Here is a 19,659-nt window from a genome sequence, read left to right on the forward strand (position 1 = left end):
CAGTGAACATTCTGACTTATGTAAGGTGAAGGAACAACCAGCACAGTGTCTTCCTTATTCATTGACTTGCTTAGTAAGCACTCAGAAAATGTGTTGTTGAATGGAAGGAGAAAAGGAGGGAGGGAGGGACATGACCTTCCTTTGTCATATGCCTGGCTGGGCCAAGTTCAAAAACACCTTCCTCTACCCCCTGCACTTTTTGGTGTTCCCCAGGGCCCAAGTACTCATGGGTCACTCTCCTTATCCTGGAGAATGCATGGGCCACTATAAAGGCCTGTGTCTCTGGCCACTCCCTAGCCTCAGCCCCCTCCCCAGGACCATCTTTCTTGGTGCTCCATCTCCCTCTTCCATGTTTGGTGCTGAGAGTGGCTTAGAAATGGAATGTATCTCCCTCTCAAGGCTCTTCTTTTCTCTTCCACAGGATGTGATCGTAACATTACAGGACCGTCTTTCCCTGAGGTACATTGAGCACTTTGCTCTTGTCCTTGAGTATGCCGGGCCAGAACAGAACCACAAGTTCCTGCTTCTCCAGGACAAGCAACCCCTGGCTTATGTAAGTAACTCCTTTAGCCTGGCTCGAGAACTTTGCATGTGGCCTCTACTAGAGAAGAGGACTCCAGGCACTCTCTTTCTGGAAAATTCAAAACAATTTGCTCAGCCGGATCCCAGAAGTTATGGTTCACAGTGAGGTCTATACTAACCACATCCAGCAGGCTTTCAATGATATTCCTCATGACATAAGAAGGGCATGAAGATTGTTAGTCCTGGTCTCTAATGGGGAAGGTGTGGGGTTATGGGTCACTGCATGGCTCCCGGAATGCTAACATGAACAGCAGTGTCAACCATCCTGTGTCCTGGAAGCCCTGCTTCAGAGGAAACGTGGCCTTCAGATGAAGGCTTTAATATGAAAAGGTCAACAAGTGGAGCGTACTGAGACCACTGAGGCCAGGACAAGTGTGGGCTGAGAATGGGCTGAGTGGGGCCCAGAATGGGCAGCATGTCACCCACATCAACTTCCAAGGCAGAGTAGGAAAGAGAGAGACTGGGGAAGCTGGCTAGCATTTCACCAACGGCAAATCACCAAGAAGAGTCAGAGAGGCCAACCAGGGCCAACCAGTGTTCCCAGAGAGGGGGGGAAGGAATTGGAGAGGGACAGTTGGGGAGGAAATGCCTACATGGAAGCATAGTAAAAATCAAAATCAGACACACACAAAAATGAAAGGATTTTATGAAAGAAATTCTTCAAGTTTAGCTCTCAGCCAAATGCAGTCCAGAGACTCCTCCTGCGTTCCCACCTGTGAAGGGAAGATTAGTAGCTTGGAAGGGGGGCCTAAGCACCTCCAGCCTCTCAAGAGGCCTTGTGAATCCAATTGGTCTCTTTTGCCAAATGGGATTTTAAACTTTTTTATTACAAAAAAAATCTCAAACATACACAGAAGTAGAAGGAATTGTATAATGAATCCTCGTTACCCAAGGCAGCTTCAGCAATTACCAATATATTACCAACTTGTTTCACCTGTACCTCCAAATGGGATTTTAAATCTTTGGTTTGGCTTTTAATCAGCAACGTACCCTGCTTGCAGCTGAGCCGCTCTACAAGGTAAAGGCATTGGCCCCACAGTGAGAAAAGAGTCAGAGAAGTTCCCAGGAACCCTCTCTTCCCACCTCTTGTCTTGGGCCTTAGACCCAGTTGTTGATGAAGGCCATGTCCTGGTTAAGTGATTCAAAAATTCTAGTCCCCTTGGACCAGAAGGGCAGGCAAGACCTTTCCTCTGAGGATAATTGGAAAGGGCCAGGTGGGAGACCATGATAAGCAGCACCCTACCTCCACCCCAAGCCCCACGTTGAGGGGTCACCCTGCTGGCTCTCTTTGCTACAGCTACTGATTCCCAGGTGTCTTTTCCTCCCACCTCTCATCCTGGTGTTCAGGTCGTACAGCGGACACACTATCAAGGAATGAAATGCCTCTTCCGAATAAGCTTCTTTCCCAAAGACCCCGTGGAACTGTTGCGCCGGGATCCTGCTGCTTTTGAGTACCTGTACATCCAGGTAGAGTCTGATTGGGGATAAACAGACAGACAGACCAGTGGACTAGCAAGCAGTCAGGCTGTTCTGCCATCACTGTGAAGTTGCTATGTAAGTTATTCCAACCTCCAGGTAGTCCTGAAAGCCCTTTCCCTTTCTGCTACCATCGTAGGCCATGGCCAAGTTGTTTAGCCTGGTGACTGGAGCCTGCTGTGGCTCAAGTCCTGTCTCTCTGTCTAGACAGATCTCATCAGTTTTTCAGGAGCAAGCAACCCAAGAAATTCTGTCAATATCACAGGATCCCAAGATTTACTGAGCCCACTTGGGTAATAGGGTGACTCAACCCCCAATGCCTAGCTCCATTAAGGAGATGATTCCGAATTCAGTTCATCCAGAAACATTTGCTGAACACTGACTCTGGAGCAGGCCCTGTGCTAGGTGCTGCCAATCAAGGTAAACAATAAATTGTCCTAGCTCTCTGGATCTCATAGACAGACATATACACAAGTAAATCTAAAACAGTGGGACAGTCCTGTAATGATGGCAGGGTACAGTGTCAGTCAGAGCAGCCAAGAGGAGGCAGTTTGCCAACTCTTCTTGGATGGAGGATAGTGGAGGCTTCACAGAGGAAGCAATACATGCACACTCTTAGCCTTGAAGGACGAGTAGAAGTTTGCTGTGTACAGACATGGAGTGGAGGGGGCACATTCTAGGCAAAGGGACTTGCAGCTACAAAGTCTTGGTGGCATGAAACAGCATGCTCTGATGAGACAACTATGAGTAACTTATTTACCTGGAGTTCAGAATGTGAGGTAAGGAGCAATAAGAAATGAAATGGGAGAGACGGGAAGCAGGTGGTGAAGGGCTTGACACGTCATGACAGGCACAGGCTTCAAAGTGATTTAGACCTGTGTTTTAACAAGCTCTCCAAGGGATTCTGATGCCCATTGGAGTTTGGGAACCACTGTTTCAGGGCAGTGGGTCTTCACTGTAGCTGCACATTAGAATTATCTGGGAAGGTTTGGGGAAAAAAAAGTTCTGCTCCACCCAAGACCAAATCAAAACATTAATATTTTCTAAATCCCTCAAGCAATTTGAATGTGTAGCCAGGGTAGAGAAATTCTGCTGTAGGGTGGGGGTACAGAAATGTTGAAGGGAGAGTAACCTAGTCAGATGAGCAAATTTGAAAGGTTACATAGTGCCGAGGAAGTACACTAGCTAGGGAGCTGTTACGGTTATCCAGAGGAGAGATGATGGGGACCAGAACCAGGGCAGTGATAGATGGGGTGGGGTGGGATTCAAAATATAATTAAAAGGGAAAATCAATGGTCTTAGATTCAATGAGTGTCTAGTGGAGGTGGTATCATTCTCCAAGTTAAGGAATACAAGTAGAGTGGGTTTGGGAAAAAGATGAGTTCATTTTGGGGATGTATTGAGTTTTAGGTGCCCATGGAACATACAGAGTGCTTGAGGAGAAGAGAAAAATAGGCTCAAAACTCATCTCTGATGATGTCTGCAATAGTGACACCTGAAGATGTGCTGTGAAACATCATGGTTGCCCTTCTAGCTATCTAAAATGTTGGGAACATTTCTCAAACAACCTTGGGCTCCCAAACCAGTGCTCTAGGGGGCAATGAGTTGTGGTTCCTCTATGAATTTTATAAGGTTAGTTCTCATTTCTTTTGGCCTTAAATTTCTTCTCCTGGGAGTCATTTTTAATTCCAATGATTTTGGAATCTAGTGTCAAGACCATGTCCACCCTCTCTCTCCCCTTCGTGATAATATGGACTTCACCTGTAATTCCTTCTTTTTTATATTGAACAGCCTTATGGAGGTCTCATTGATACACAAACTGCACATATTTTTAAAAATTTTTTTAATGTTTATTTATTTTTGAGACAGAGAGAGACAGAGCATGAGCGGAGGAGGGGTAGAGAGAGAGGGAGAAACACAGAATCCGAAGCAGACTCCAGGCTCTGAGCTGTCAGCACAGAGCCCGACGTGGGGCCTGAACTCACGAGCTGTGAGATCATGACCTGAGCCGAAGTCAGACACCCAACCAACTGAGCCACCCAGGCTCCCCTAAACTGCACATATTTAAAATAACAACTTGATAGGTTTTGACATATGTTTATACCTATGAAGCCATCACCACAATCAAAATACTTAACATATCTGTTGCCCCCAAAAGTTTGCTCAGGCTTTTGTGTAATTCACCACCCCCCATTCCCAGGCAATCACTGACCTGCTTTCTGTCACTATAGATTGGCTTGCATTTTCTAGAGTTTTATATAAATGATATCATACAGTCTGTACATTTATTTTGGTCTGGCTTCTTTCACCAAGTATGATTTTGAGACCTATCCTTGTTTTTGTGTGTACCATGACCCCATACCTGTTCATTGTTGAGTGGTATTCCACAGTATGGATGTACCAAAATGTTTTTATCAGTTCACCTGCTGATGGACTTTGGGGTTGTTTCCAGGTTTTGGCTACTACAAACAAAGCTTCTACAAACATTCATGCACAAGTCTTTGTATGGCACATGCTCCCTTTTTTCTTGGGCAAATACCTAAGAATGGAATGGTTTGATTGTACAGCAGATCTCTCTTTAATTTTTTTTAAAAAGAAACTCCAATACTGTTTTCCCAAGTGGTGGTACCATTTTCTACATTCCCACCAGCCATGTATGAGAGTTCCAGTTTCTCCACATCCTCATCAACACTTGGTATTGTTGGTATTGTTTTTAGGCATTTAAAAAAATTTTTTTAAGTTTATTAATTATTGAGAGACAGAGACTGAGCAGGGGAGGGGCAGAGAGAGGAGGAGACACAGAATCCGAAGCAGGCTCCAGGCTCTGAGCTGTCAGCACAGAGCCCGACGCGGGGCTCAAACTCACAAACTGTGAGATCATGACTTGAGCTGAAGTCTGACACTTAACCGACTGAGCCACCCAGGTGCCCCAGTTTTTAGGCATTTTAATAGTATGCAGTGGCATCTCGGTGGTATCTCACTTGCACTTTCCCAATGACTAATGATGTTGAACATCTTTTTGTGTGCTTGTTTGCCAACACGCATCTTTTTTACTGAAGTGTCTTTCCAAATCTTTTGCCTGCTTTTTTACTGGAGTTGTCTTCTTATTAGTGAGTTATGAGACTTCCTCATATATCCTGGATATGAGTTGCTTGTTGGATATGTTATTTCTCCCAGTCTGTGGCTTCTCTTTTCAGTCTCTAAACAGTGTCTTTCACAGAGCAAGTGTTTGTATTTTGATGATACAATTTGTTCTCTGACAGATAATGCTTTTATGGATCATGCTCATGATGTCATATCTATAAAATCTCAAGGTCACAGAGATTTTCTCCTATTTTTTTTTTCTAGAAGTTTTATCATTTTAGTTTTTACATTTAGGTCTGTGATCCATGTTGACATAAAGTTTTTAGGCAGTACAAGTTAGTGATCAAATTTCTTTCTTTTTTTTTTTGTATTATGGATATATCCAGCTGTGCCTGGACCATTTGTTAAAAAGACTGTTATTTTTCCACTGTAGTACCTTTGCACCTTTGTCAAAAAGCACTTGTCTATATACGTGTGGGTCTGTTTCAGAACTCTTTATTGATCTACTTGTCTATTTTTATGTCGACATCACACTCTTGATTATTATAGCTTTATGAATCTTAAAATCAGGTAGTGTTTATCTTCTAGCTTTGTTCTCAAATAAGAACACTCTTTGGTCATTCTTGGTCCTTTGCATTGAATTTTAGAATTAACTTGTCAATTTCTACCAAAAATCTGCTGTGATTTTAATTGAGATCGTGTTGAATCTATAGATCAGATTGGGGAGAATTGACATCTTACTGGGTCTTCTGACCCATGAACACAGTATATTTCTATATTTATTTGGGTCTTCTTTAATTTTTCTCATCAGTATTTTCTAGTTTTCAGTGTACAGGCCTTTCACTTATTTTTACGGATTTATCCCTAATTATATATTTTTGATGCTACTGTAAATGGTTTTGACTTTTAATTTGAATTTCCAATTGCTTGTCATAAGCATGTAGAAATGCAATTGGTTTATATATGTTCCTCTTATATCCTGCAACCTTGCTAACTTGTTAGTTTTAATAGGTATTTTATAGATACCATTGGATTTTCTACATAAATGATCATGGATGAAGCATTCCTTTTCCACTTTCTCCGATGCTGTAGTGATACCACTGTGGCTCCCTAGTACCTTAGTTCATCCTGGTTTAACCTCAACAAAATGAGCAACTGATCTAACCAAGGCTGAATCAATAGCTAGGACTCTAATTCTCAGGGTTTGAGGACTGTCATACCCTTGGCAAGTAGCTCCAGGGGACCCCCTTTAGGATAACATAGGGAAGAGTGACTCATTTTTGCTTTTAACCTTCAGACCCCAAGGAACAGAATATCTGTCCCATCCCTGCAATCCATGTCTCATCCTGGGCTTTTGGGTTAGAGCCCTATGGAGAACTCTTCCCAGAGTCTCTCTTTATTACCATCTGAGCTAGTAGAGGATCCCTGTATGACTGGGGAATGCATTTAGGCCTCCAAGAAAAGGCAGGAAGGCCTCTTATATCAGGAGGAAGGACATAGAGTGGTGCCATGTGTCACTTTTGCAGTGCCCTAGATGTTCTGCCCATTTGTGCCTAGCCATTGTATGTATCTATCATTGAGAAGCCTGTCCAGTATCTGGTGGATGAGGCAAATAGTGTCCCTGAGACTTAAGTTCCCTCTGTTGCCTTTCCCCCAAGGGCAGAAACCTCCTCCTCCCCTTTACCTAGGATGTCTTACTTGACACCATGATTTTTTTCTGGGACTCAAGGGAGTAGATCAGGGGTGAGGTGGTGGGGGGGAAGGGAACATCTTTTTAAACTGATAGGTTTGGACTGCCCTCTCCTGCAGAGTCGGAATGATGTTATCCGAGAACGCTTTGGAATGGACCCCAAGCCGGAGATGCTTTTGGGTCTTGCTGCCCTCCACATCTATATCACCGTCTCAGCCACTCGACCTAGTCAGAAGATCTCGCTCAAGAATGTGGAGTGAGTTCTGCCAGGGCCCTTCAGGAAGGCGGCAAATCACTGTAGAGGGAGAAAGTGCAATGGTTGAGCTGTGCTATGCTTTTCTGGAACAGAGGGCCTGGGGTGGGAGTGAGAATTGGAATTCCTCACACCTAGACTGTGATGCTTTTGAGCTATAGCTTCTGCTAGAGAACTATGGCCAATGTGATTCTCCTGCCCCCATCTCTCTTTTTCTCGCAGGCTCCTTCCCTTCCTCTGACTCTCAGATCCAATTCCTGCCTTGCTATCTTGCTTTCTCTGCCCCACTTTATGTCTCTTTCACTAATTTCTTGCTTTTCTTCTGATTTTAGGAAGGAATGGGGCCTGGAACCCTTTCTTCCCCCCTCCCTCCTACAGGGCATCAAAGAGAAGAACCTCCGGAAATCTCTCTCTCAGCAACTGAAGGCCCACCAAACACATCCTTCCAGCGGCACCAAGGTACCCATTGTCATCCATTGGGTGCCCTCCTCAGGCCCTAGTGAATGTGGGGGTCTCCTGTGTGGTTTCCCAGCAGGCCTGGCCTCCTGGGGACCCTCCCCACTGTTTTTGAGTTGGGTACACAGACAGCTTGGCTGGATATGGGCGATGATTATGGAGAGGGATTTTTCCCAAACCTGAGCCACCTCCAGAGACAGCTCAGAGGCAAGTCACTGAGAGAGCCCAGGATCCTCAAGGCAAAGGGACCAGGATGCAGGAGGAGGCAATTCTTGGATCATTCCACCCATTTAGTCAGTGCTGATTGAGCACCTGCTGTGTGGACAGCACTGGACACTGGGGAGGCATGTTTTCCACGGAAATGACTGCTCCATTCCTCATTAGTTTTCTAATTCATCAGTCCTGCCATAGGGAATTCTGGGAGATAGAAGCACAGCTTGGTACAGCAAGGCCTGACCTGGAGAATGGGTAACTGGGCAGCCTATGGAAGGCTCACGTTACTGCCCTGCTCTCCTACACATTCTCAAATGCCCTCTGAGGGACTCCCACCCCCTTCCCCTCTAGACCTGAAGGTCCCAGGCCCTTCCCAGTCTGCTGGTGCTTCCTGCCCAGGAGGCTGGAGGGTGGTAAAAGGCACTAGAATCAGCACACAGATGTAGACACAGGACACAGTCGCCCCCATATATTCTACCCATTCCAGATTCCTTGTATCACCAACTAGCTTCTCTTTCAAGATGCAAATTTCCCCAGAGAGTTAAGCCATTCCTACCTTGCTGTGCATATTTAATCAAATCGTTTTTTTCTTCCCAGAGGGAGAACATCAGTGCTCCCAGCCATCTCCTCAGCAAACATTTTTTTTTGAGGACCCCCACTACTTGGGCTGGAGACAGAAAGATGAAGAAGGCCTGCCTGCTCTCTGCCCTCAAATCAGGCACAGGCTAGTGGGGAAACACGACAGTCACAGCACACTGCGACAGTCAGTCACAACATGATGCAACAGGCGTGGGGGCCCTGGAAACACGGAGGAGGAGGAACACCCAGCCCAGCCTTAGGGAGGTAGAAAAGGCCAGAAATGGGTGCATTTGATGCCAGAGCTGGGTCTTGACAGACAGGAGTTTGTCTAGATGAGGGGGAGGTAGGGGGGAGGAAGACTTTCCCAGGCAGGCAGATAGATCCATCTGTACAAAGCCCCAGGGATATAAGAGAACATTGTGCATGGAAAGAAATGCAAATAGTTCAGCAATAAGCAAGTACAGAGAGTGCAAGGAAACATGCCTGGGGAGGGGGACAAGAGAGAAGGCCAGAGAAGCTGGCAGGAGCCAGTTGTGTGTTGGAGCACCTTGTGTGCCATGGGGAAGGGCTGTACTTCATCTTGGGGTCATCAGGGAGCCACTGAAGGATTTAAGCAGGCAGCTGATCTGATGACACTTATGTTTTAGGCTTCTGCCCTTAACAGCAGTGTGGAGGGGTCGAGTGATTGGAGTATGGATAGTCTGGAAAGGAAGTTAGGAGGTACAATCAAGGTGATGGCTGGTGGTCCTGAGGTGATAGGACGAGGGAGGAGCCCAGTGTGACACAAGTTTCTGGCTCTAATGCCTGGAGGAAGCTGGTACCACTGATAGAGACTTTTCTATGAGGGAATGGCAGAGGAAAGAACCCTGGCTGGGGATGGCCCGTACCAAGGTGGCAATAGGGGATCTCAGGACAGAGATGTAGATGAGGCAGGGTGTCAAGAGTTAGGGAAAGGTGTTAGGATTATCCCAAGAACAAAATGAGTAAGCTGGGTTTTGAAGGCCCAAGGATCAGGAGGTAGGAGAAAGGTTTAGAAAGGGAAACGGGATACTAGAGTTGTCCAAACTGGAACCTTCCAGCAGTTTTTCTGAGGGTGTCCTCACACTCCCAGTGTGGCTTGCTGACTAGTCTGACTGGTGCCTGTCCTAAGATGTTGACCCTCCTTCCTGAGAACACAAGTTTACTTTTCCTGTGCAACTCAGACTTCTTATGTTTCTGGATGGGTTGTTTCCACAGGGCTCTGCAATTCAGGCAAAGCTCCAGTATCTTCGAATTCTGAATGAACTTCCGACCTTCACAGGCGTTTTGTTCAACACTGTGGGCCTGGTCAGTGAGGGCAGTTGTCGGGAGGGAACCCCTCGTGTGCACTTGGGCTTGGGTGGGGGGCAGGAGAGACTCCACTACAGCTTTAGGGTGGCATTCTCTGTCAGCAAATACTTCCAAAGACTTTCCTGCCTCTTCCTCCTCTTTCTCCCTCTCCCTTCCTGTGGTGTTCTGGTCCTGCCTCTGGTAAAATGGTAAAGTAGGAGGCCATATTTGTTTACGATATCCCTCTATGACCCTTCTGCATCCCCTTTCCTCAATTTCAGGGGTCAGCAAACCTCCTGCATAAAGAGCTAGTTAGTACCTATTTTAGGCTTTGCAGGCCACCCAGGTCTCTGTCGCAACTATTTAGCCACCATTGTAGTGCAAATAGAGCCATAGACAGTGCATAAACAAATGAGCATGGCTGTATTCCAATATCTCTTTATGGGCACTGAAATTTGATTTTCATGTGATTTTCACATGGCACCAAACATGGTTCTTTTGAGTTTTTTCCAACCATTTAAAAATGTAAAACGCATTCTTAGTTTCTGGACCATACAAACACTGGCGGTGGGCCTGATGTGGCCCCCCACCCCAGGCTTTCTGAGTCTGTGTACTTCCCCCTACCTGCCCAGGGCCCCCACTGCAGAAACATCCCTCTCTATAGCGGGGCACAGCTGGTACCCCCCCAACCTGTGCCCCAGGCTAATTCACCCTAGTGAGCTGTGGTGAAAGGAAATTCAAATCATTTTGCGGACTGGATCCAGGTGCTTGTCATGCTCTGGGGAACACGCTGTCATGTTCGTGGGGCACACTGATGGAAAACCGCTTATCAAAGTGTCTAGAGCAGACATAAAGAGGTTCCTTGGGGTGATGCTAATTCCAGGGAATGGGCCAGCAGAGGGCCGAGGCTTGATGGTGCCCAGCAGCCTGTCAGGACCACTTAAGGGAATCCAGCCCACCAGGTGCAAAGGTAGACATTTACATACTTGGATTTGCAGATCCCTGAAAGCCTACTGCCCCCTCCCTCTACACCCCCCACCCCTGCACATCCCCTCTGCCACTGGGGCCATTCCGCCATTCCTTTGGGTTAAGACTGCTGGAGTGCCAGTTAAAAGGCAAATAGCTTCTTAAGGAAGGAGATGCCCCCCACACTCTCCATCCCAACCCTGCTATTAAGCACCCAATCAACTCCTTAACACCTTAGAGTGAATGGCAGTTTTGCTTTTGGCACTAGGTGGGAAGCGCGAGTTTAAGTGGCTCTTGGGTAGGGAGGTAAAGAGGAAAACAGGATGCCACCTGTTCAGGTAGAGCACTGGGTGGGGTGGGGGGGTTGCGAGTGACCTGTAGCAGCAAATGGAAAATCCCTGGAGATTGGTAGGAAGAAGATGCTGCAGAGCTTTAAAAACAAAGCTCACAATTTTGCTAGAGCCAGCCTTGCCACTGACCACCTCACTCAGCCTATTGTGGAGGCTAAGATGTCCATTTAGACCAGTGACCTGGGGCCCTGCCCTGGGGACAGAAACATCCCAGACCATTTTCCCCTTGAGGTTGTCCTCCTGTCCTGGCACTAAGCCTCAGATGTTTCCAGACGTCCCAGCAGAACCAGTTCAATGCCTGTTTTCTATTTCCTCCCCCCTCATCGGCCACCTCCTCTGCCCTCCTTTCGGTGAATGCTGCCCTCCACGCTTGGGTACCAGGATGAGAAGCAGTCAGCCACCACTCTTCTGGTGGGACCCCGTCACGGCATTAGCCATGTTATCGACCTCAAAACCAACCTCACCACTGTGCTGTCCGAATTCAGCAAGATCAGTAAGATCCAGCTGTTCCGGGAGAACCAGGGCGTGGCCCGGGTGGAGACCAGCATCATGGATGCCAAGGTAAGCCCAGCTTTGAGGAGCTACTTCTCTCCAGGGACAGGCCTTAGGAACAAAGGAAGAAGTAAAGAGCACTTGAGCCTTTTCAGTGAGAGCCGGTGATTCTGAAGTGGTTCAGATCCAGGGTCCCTTTAGGCTCATCTTTCTTTTGTTTCTCAACCCTGTGGGACATGCTATCTTGACCACACATTAGGGTCAGCCAGTGCTGGAGAAGGCTGGGAAGCATCAGATCAACCCACAAGAGGTCTTCAGCAGAAGGCAGGGGAATTGAACTCAGAGCTACCCCCGGGCTGTAGCTTCCCAATCTTTCTTGTGTCACAGCACACATAGAAAATGACATTCATGTGGAACAGTGGGATAAAGAGTCCAGCCCACAGACTCTGGCCTCTCTGGGCCCTGCCTGGCCTCCCCAGAGGCTGAAGAGATATGCACACACCAGTTGGGGAGCCCTGCCATAGGCATACACACTTGCAATCGTGGAGGAGGAGGTATATGAATATATGGACAGACCCAAGGAAGCCTGGGAAGATGGGGAACAGGCCGAGCCTCACCCACATCTTACTTCCCAAAGTCCAGCTCTTCTGGAATCTTAGAACTTTTCTCATAGATCAGCTCCTTCAGACTGGCAAGGAACTGTTACCTGTGCAGAGTCTGGCCGCTGTGGTCAGCCACCCCCTCCATGGCTCTCATGTTGAACACCCAGTAACCAGTTGGGCGGGGGGCAGGCCTGCCTGCCAGCTGGTGGAAGCTATTAGAAGAGGTGCAATTTTCCTTTCTTAAAGGATTTCCCACAGGGAGATGTTGTTAGCAGATTAAGAGATGGAGTGTTTGCTGTTTCTAAAAGAGCAAATTACTTATTTTTGTCTTTGTGAAATCCAGAAAACTTTACTATGTTAATTTTTCCACCTGTGATTCCTAGTATTCCCATTGGTTTAGGAACCTGCCTGGAGCTGATATCTAATTGGCTTGTGGCCACTTCCTCAACCAATGATCTTGCCCTCCTCTGATGTTGTTGGGTAAAAAGCCAAATGGACAGATAGGGAAGGGACAGGAAGGAGCAGAAGACATGCAGGGTAGATGTGGCTTCCTGAGAAATTTAAGGACTTTAAAAGAGAGAAATAGCTTTCCAAATGAGTCATCTTCTATGTTGTAAAAGTGATTGTCAGCATTGGCTGCACAATTGAATTTCCTTGAGAGCTTTTTAAAAATGCAGATGCCTGAGTCCTGTTTCCAGAGACTGTGATTGAATTAATCAGGGTGCAGCCTGGGCATCAGGATTTATCTACTTTTCAGTTCCCCAAGTGATTCTGTAGGATAGCTGGATTTGAGAACCACTGACTTCTGGGTCCAAAGCTCTGGGGGGCGCCAGGCTGAGCAGGGCCAGATATTGCCTGAGTGAGGAGCACTATTCTCATTTCCAGGAGCGATCCAGCCACAGGTCTGGGCCTGAATGCTGCCCAGGAGAGACCACACTCTTACTGGGGAGACTAGACTCACAAAGACACATGACCTGCCTTAATAACACAACATCAGAACATGTGTGGAGCTCTGGAATCAGACCAGGTTCAAATCCCAGCTCTACAGCTACCAAGCTGTGTGGCCTTCAAAAAGTGTCTTAACCTCTCTGAACACTGATTTCCTCAACTGCAACATGGAATGCCTATCTCCAAAGGCTGTCGTTCAGGAGTAAGAGAAAAAACGTAGGTAAAAAGTCTTAGCACATTACCTGATACACAGTAAGTACTCAATCTGTTATTTTTTTCAAAAGCAAAACAGCAATGAAGAAAAGTTAATAGGAAGTAAATTTTGCAGGTAAGTATGGTGTGGAACATAGAACAAAAGAATAGGAAGGGGTTAACCAGAACTGGCTTCCCACAAGAGAGTGTTTTAAGCTGGATCTTGAAGTGATAGGCATGGATTAGCAGAGAGAAGTGGGATGTGTTCACAGGCAGAGAGCAAGCATGGAAATAAGCAAGCCATATGTGCAGGTGGATAAGCATAGTTGCTTGGCCGGAGAGGAGGATAATGAGAAAAAAGATTGGCGAGATGGGGGGTGGGCAGACCAAGCTGGTTAAAAGCTTCGAAAAGGCAAGGCTAGTGTGAAGCCAGGGAGGTGAGGAGGGGATCGTGGCACTAGTGCCGGGGCAAAGTGATAAGGTCAGGGCCTGAGCTGGAGGGACAGCAATGAAAAAGAGTGAATGTGAAACATACAGAATCACTAAGCGTGTGCATCCGTATGCCTACACATGTTCCTCTCTTGCATATGCAATGCACCTGTCTTATTATACCTAACCCTTATTGCCTGCTCCCTGTATCCTGAGTACACTGAAGACCGGGGCTATGCGCATGGCATGCAGCACACAGAGGGTCCAAATCATGGGTGAAAGGAGAGGTGAGAGACCACATTATGGGATAAACGGGGCATCACATTGGTGAATGGAGAGGGGCTAGGAGAAGGTTGCACTTTGCTGAGTGGGAAACAGCAAATGGATAGGTAGATGAGGCAAGCACCAGGTGTTGGATAGTTCAGGTATGCCCTCCTTTAAGCAGGTAGATACAATGCATATGAAAAAACCACAGGAGAATTATCCATTTTGCATTGGAATGTTTCTGCTAGGCAGAACAACAGCCTCCTCCCAAACATGCCCATGCCCTAATCCCCAGAACCTGTGAATATGCCTTGTTATATTGGGGGGGGGGGAATTAGGGTTGCAGGTGGAATTAATCATCTGACCTCAAGAGAGGGAGATTAGTCTGGATTATCCAGGTGGGCCCAGTGTAATCACAAGGGTCCTTATAAGTAGAAGAGGGAGGTAGAAGAGAAGGTCAGAGTGATGTGGTGTGATGTGATGTGATGTGATGTGATGTGATGTGATGTGATGTGATGATGTGATGTGATGTGATGTGATGATGTGATGATGTGATGTGATGTGATGTGATGTGATGTGATGTGATGTGATGTGATGTGAGAAGGGCTCAGCCCAACCTTGTTGTCCTTGAAGATGGATGAGATGGCCACGAGCCAAGGAATGTGGGTGGCCTCCAGAAGCTAGAAAAGGCAAGGAAACCCATTCCCTCCTAGAGCCTCCAGAAGGGATGCAGCCCTGTCTACCCTTGATTTTAACCCCGTGACCCTCGAGTCTGATTTCTGACCTCCAGAACTTTAAGAGAACAGATGTGTATTGTCTAAGCCACTGAGTTTGGGTTGATTTGTTACAGAAGCAACAGGAAACTAACATAAAGGTGAGATTCCTTCAAGTAGGGAACCCTCATACCCTGCATTAAAGATACAGTTTGATAAATGTTCTGCCCACACCCAAGTTTTGTTACATAAGATCAGATGCATCTGTAATCAGAGATGTCTGCTATGTGTATCACTACAGTAGGTCAGTGCTCTATGAAATAGACAGGATGGTATTTATACTTTTCACAGATAAATCAGCAGAGGTATGGTCGACAATATGGTGATGGGAGAAAAAGAGGAAGATTGAGGGAGAAAAAAAGATCCAGGCTTCCATTTGACAGTCATTTAGTAAGAACTTACCTTTGCTAAGAAGCTTGCTAAACCCAATAGGAGATACAAACATGAAATGAAAAGAAAAACATGGCTTCTTGCCCTCAAGAATCTTTCTGTGCTGTAGGAGAGAAAGAAGTGTGCTAATACGTGGCTTACCAAAGAAGGTACCGTTAGAAGAGGTACCAAGAGTGTATCAGAGTACAGAGGAGGGCAAAATTAAATCTGGCTCAGGGATTAAGGAAGCTTCCTTGAGGCACTCCATATCAGCAATACCTATGGTTACTGAGTGGTGCCTCTCTCCATATATGTGAACAAAGGGCAGGATTTGGGGGGACAGGGTCTGGGAAGCTTCCTACTGGAGAATGGCTTCCCTGGGCTCAGTAGGAGTCTACCCTTAGGGTCAGTGTCATGATGGAGCCAGCTCAAACAGGTGTATCCCTCCCAACTCTGCATTCAGTAACATCACATCGATAAATTGGAAGTGGCCATGGCTTAAATATATACACTAGGGAAACAGGCCAACACTACAAATCAGGACTTCACAGAACTGGTTGTTTAACGTTTACCAGTATGCCACTGCATAAGGTATACTGAAGAATATGGAAGTTAGAAACCAGACTTGGCTCGTTTCCTCCTAGATATGCTGCTCTGTTCTGGGAATATTCTTGAAGGGCCCAGTGAAACTAAGATTATTCACTCAAAGCAGTGGTTCTCAGCTCTGACTGCATGTTAGAATCATGTATGGAGATTTAAAAACCACTGGTGCCTGGGTCCTTCCTCTCAGACCATTTAAACCAGAATTTTGGGGGGGGGGTGAGGCTGGGGTATATAGGTTTTTCAAGCTTCCCAGGTAATTGTAGTGTGTGCCTGCTTGAGAACCACTGCCTTAAAGTGATATTCTGCCTAGGGGCACCTGCGTATCTCAGTCGGTTAAGCGTCCGACTCTTGGTTTCAGCTCAGGTCATGATCTCATGGTTTGTGAGTTTGAGCCTGGCATTGGGCTCTGTGCTGATAGTATGGAACCTGCTTGGGATTCTTTCTCTCTGCCTGTCCCTTTCTCTCTCGCTCTCTCTCTCTCTCTCTCTCTCTCTCTCTCTCTGTCAAAAATAAACTTTTTAAAAAAGTGATATTCTGCCTTGTCTCCAAATTGGCTGGTGATGCCCAATCAGCCTTCCCCAGGGCCAGGGAGGCAAGAACCCTAATGTACTAGTCCCTTGGGATCCAAGGACCATCACCTCATTCCCTTGCCCTTCTGTATCACTGGATTCCCATCTTTTTCCTGTTTTCATAGATGCTACCGTGAGCTGAGGCCACCCCAAGGCCAGTCCCCTCCCTAGTCGGCATCCTGAAGTGGCCTTCGAGCTCCCAGCACACCCTGAGCACCCGAGGAAGAAGATGGGGCTGGAACATATCAAATTAAACCCTGTTCTACCTTCTCCTGGCTGGCCATGCCTCCAACTCCATCCTCCTTTTCCCCTTTAGCATTTGAAGATGGCCTGGGCACATTTTGTTAGCTCTCACTCTGCTTACTTGCTCTTAGTGGGGTGAACAAGAGGCAGTATGCAAATATCTTTCTCCAAAAGACAGTAGTCTGGGACTGAGGCACCACTGGGCCATTACCATACCCCATTACCACAAAAGCACATAAGGGGGAAAGAAACCATCAAAGGAATGTCTCAAGGGATCTGTCGTGGCCCAGTGTGTCTCCCATTCTCGTGTTTGAACTTTATGGCTCTAGCGCTGTCTGTAGGGACAAGTATTACATTAGACGTCATGATCATTAAAATCCTATTTAAAACAAAATGTTTTTGAAGGTTTCTAAGAAAACTCATCCAACCTTTTTGCTTGCCTGCCTTTGATTTGATTTTTACCCCTGCTGGCAAAAAGCGCATCTGTGCTCCTTTGACAAGCTGCCTTTGGCCCATGCTGGGGCCCAGTTGGCTTGTGTGGGCACACAGAGGACTGAGTCCTGATGTGCGGTGCTGAGCCAGCTAGGGATGTGCTTGGACCTCTCTGTGCATAGGGTTGTGCCTTCGTGCTGTTTCATTACCCACACCAGGCTATATTTGGGGTGAGAAATAGGGAGGGAAACCGAAATGAAGCCAGACAGGTAAGTCAGTCAACCAGTTAGTCACTCTGTCTCTGATATGTCCATTAGCCAGGCAGCCGGGCAGCTAACCAGTCAGGATGTCAGACATTCTGCCTGTCTTGCATCCAGTTTGTCAGCCAGGGCATCAGTGAGTCAGACTGCTCTGCAGCCAGCTTGACTGTCTGTCTGTCCATCAGTCAGTCAAGCCCATCAGCCTGTACTTTGGTCAAATGGAATGTCATCCTCTCCTCAAAGAAGCTCTCTCCAGCTTCAGAAGCCAAATGAGTCACACGAGCACACGTTCACACCCACCCACCCACAACACACACCGATCCAGGACATTCTCTGTTCTGATAACTGTCTGTACTTTTCCTTCCAAACGCTCACCACACCTTCCAATCCTATTCATCTGTATGGTTATTTGGTTTGTGTCTTATTTCCTGTTAGATTATAAGCTCCATGAGGGCAGGACTTGTGTGGGCCCTGTGCTGGCATGAATGGCTGCATCTATCCATGAGTCATGAGTCATCATGGCCGTCCATGAGTCATCCAACCAGCAGGTAGCAGTTTGCTGGGTAGGCAGAGTGGGCCATGGGGGCATTTCAGCCAGAGATAACAGCATGGGTTAAGATATGAAAGTGGTAAAAGAACATGGCATCTCTGGAAAACTGTAAATAATGTGTCATTGCTGGAGCATAAGGAACAGGACAGGGATGGGAGGAGGGCACAGGCAGAGCTAGTGGGAGATATGCTTGGAGCTGTAGATTGAGTCCAAGTCCTAAAGGGTTTTGTGTAACACTAGAAGGCAGTAGGTTTTATGTGAAGAGATACTGAAAATTTTAAGGGAGAGTCATGTTTTAAGTTTATTTATCTTGAGAGAGAGAGAGAGAAAGCACAAGCAGGGTTACAGAGAATCCCAACCAGGCTGCACACTGTCAGCGGGGAGCTTAGGCAGGGCTCGAACCCACAAACTGTGAGATCTTGACCTGAGCCAAAACCAAGAGTCAGATGCTTACCCAACTGAGCCACCCAGGCACTCCGGGAGAGTCGTGTTTTAGAAACCCGGGCAGTGATAAGGAGGTGAAGTGGAGTGAAGTGGGTAGAGACTGGAGGCAGGAAGGCCAATCAGGAGGCTACTGGAAGCCCTGAGGTTAGTGTGTCCCCACCTTTTCCATATCATGAGAAGTGCCACAATTTGTATGGCCCACTAGAACAAACTGATGAAGCAGCTTGTGGCCAGAGGCAACATGACCCAGAGGCCGAGGGGCTCAGGATCCCAGCACACTTGTCACCCATTCACAGATATCTCGAGAAGTTTTGGTATTAGAGGAAAATGATGCAGGCTTGAAATAAAGCTGTGCAGCAGGAGTGGCCATGATGTCTGTGAACATTCTTGAGGCAAGCCTAGTGAGTCTTGGGCCCTCATAGCAATGTTGGTAGCAGCTGTCCACACCCAGACCTCTGTGTATCCTTTTGTCATTAGTGGCAGGGGACAAGGCACTCTCCCCCTCCCCCATTCCATTCCCCTTCTGTCTCTTCTTTGTTGTACACAAGGCTGACCATTCTGTTGTGACCGAGAAATGTCCATTAACTAGAAATACAAACACTCCTTCTGTCCCTTCTTAATAATGACTTGAAGGGTATGTTAACTAACTGGAGTTAAAATAAAAACTTTTAAAAAAATGACCCAAAGGTAACATCTTATGCCTGGTCCCTTTCTCACTGGAGAAAGGAGTCAGTTGCTCCTCAGGGTACAGGTGGTTCCTTTTCTTCCTGATGGCATTGAGTGATCTCTCTAGGAGCATCATTAACTCATTGCCTGTGGGGTAAAATCCAAATGCCTTATCATGGCATGCAGTGTAATTGGATGTAAAATAACTAAACAATTCAAGATAGGGTTCGACTCAGCACAAGACTGTGTAATACAGACATAGCAGTGTAGGAGCAGTGAGATACGAAAAGAGTTCAAGAGGGAAATAGGCTGGAGATGGTGATCTGGGGGAGGCTGTACAAGAAGAGCAAGCCAAAGAGAGAGATGGAGATGGTCAGCAGTTACAGAACCAGAACCCAGCATCACGGAAGCAGAAACGGAGGGAATTTCCAAAGGAGAAGGGGATCACTGCTGGCAAATGAAATAGGAGGTGTGAAAATTAAAATGAACAATTGTATTTAGCTAGAAAGAAGCTTCACTCCTACATCAGACTAAACATGACCCACTACTCGTTTCTGTACATAAAGTTTTCTTAGGACCCTGTCACACCCACTGTTTAGCTCATGGATTATCTATGGCTATTTTCACACTATAATAGCCAAGTTAATGCAACAGAGTATATGGCCTACAAGGCCTAAAGTATCATATATTTGCTGTCTAGCCCTTTACAGAAAAAAATTGCCAACCGCTGGTCTGTATAAACTAAAAAATATTCAACTTAAGCTCTATGTCAGGATCCTGAGAGACAGCAAAGAAAACTTGTGCAACTTTTTTTTTTTAATTTTTTTTTCAACGTTTATTTATTTTTGGGACAGAGAGAGACAGAG

At 46.6% G+C, this 19,659-nt stretch overlaps 1 protein-coding gene across 6 annotated transcripts in view; it reads left to right on the forward strand.

The window, feature by feature from the left end:
* FRMPD3 (FERM and PDZ domain containing 3) overlaps positions 1-19,659 on the forward strand; it is a 79,128-nt gene that overhangs the window by 42,524 nt on the left and 16,945 nt on the right. For all 6 annotated transcript variants that reach the window (XM_023248972.2, XM_045050634.1, XM_045050638.1 and 3 more), the window contains 6 exons: positions 422-553; positions 1,930-2,049; positions 6,952-7,088; positions 7,418-7,544; positions 9,570-9,659; positions 11,339-11,518. In XM_023248972.2, the coding sequence (XP_023104740.2) occupies positions 422-553; positions 1,930-2,049; positions 6,952-7,088; positions 7,418-7,544; positions 9,570-9,659; positions 11,339-11,518 (786 nt within the window). The remainder of the gene's footprint in view (positions 1-421; positions 554-1,929; positions 2,050-6,951; positions 7,089-7,417; positions 7,545-9,569; positions 9,660-11,338; positions 11,519-19,659) is intronic.

The sequence above is a fragment of the Felis catus genome, chromosome X (assembly GCF_018350175.1).
Source record: "Felis catus isolate Fca126 chromosome X, F.catus_Fca126_mat1.0, whole genome shotgun sequence".
In the NCBI taxonomy this organism is placed as follows: Eukaryota; Metazoa; Chordata; class Mammalia; order Carnivora; family Felidae; genus Felis; species Felis catus.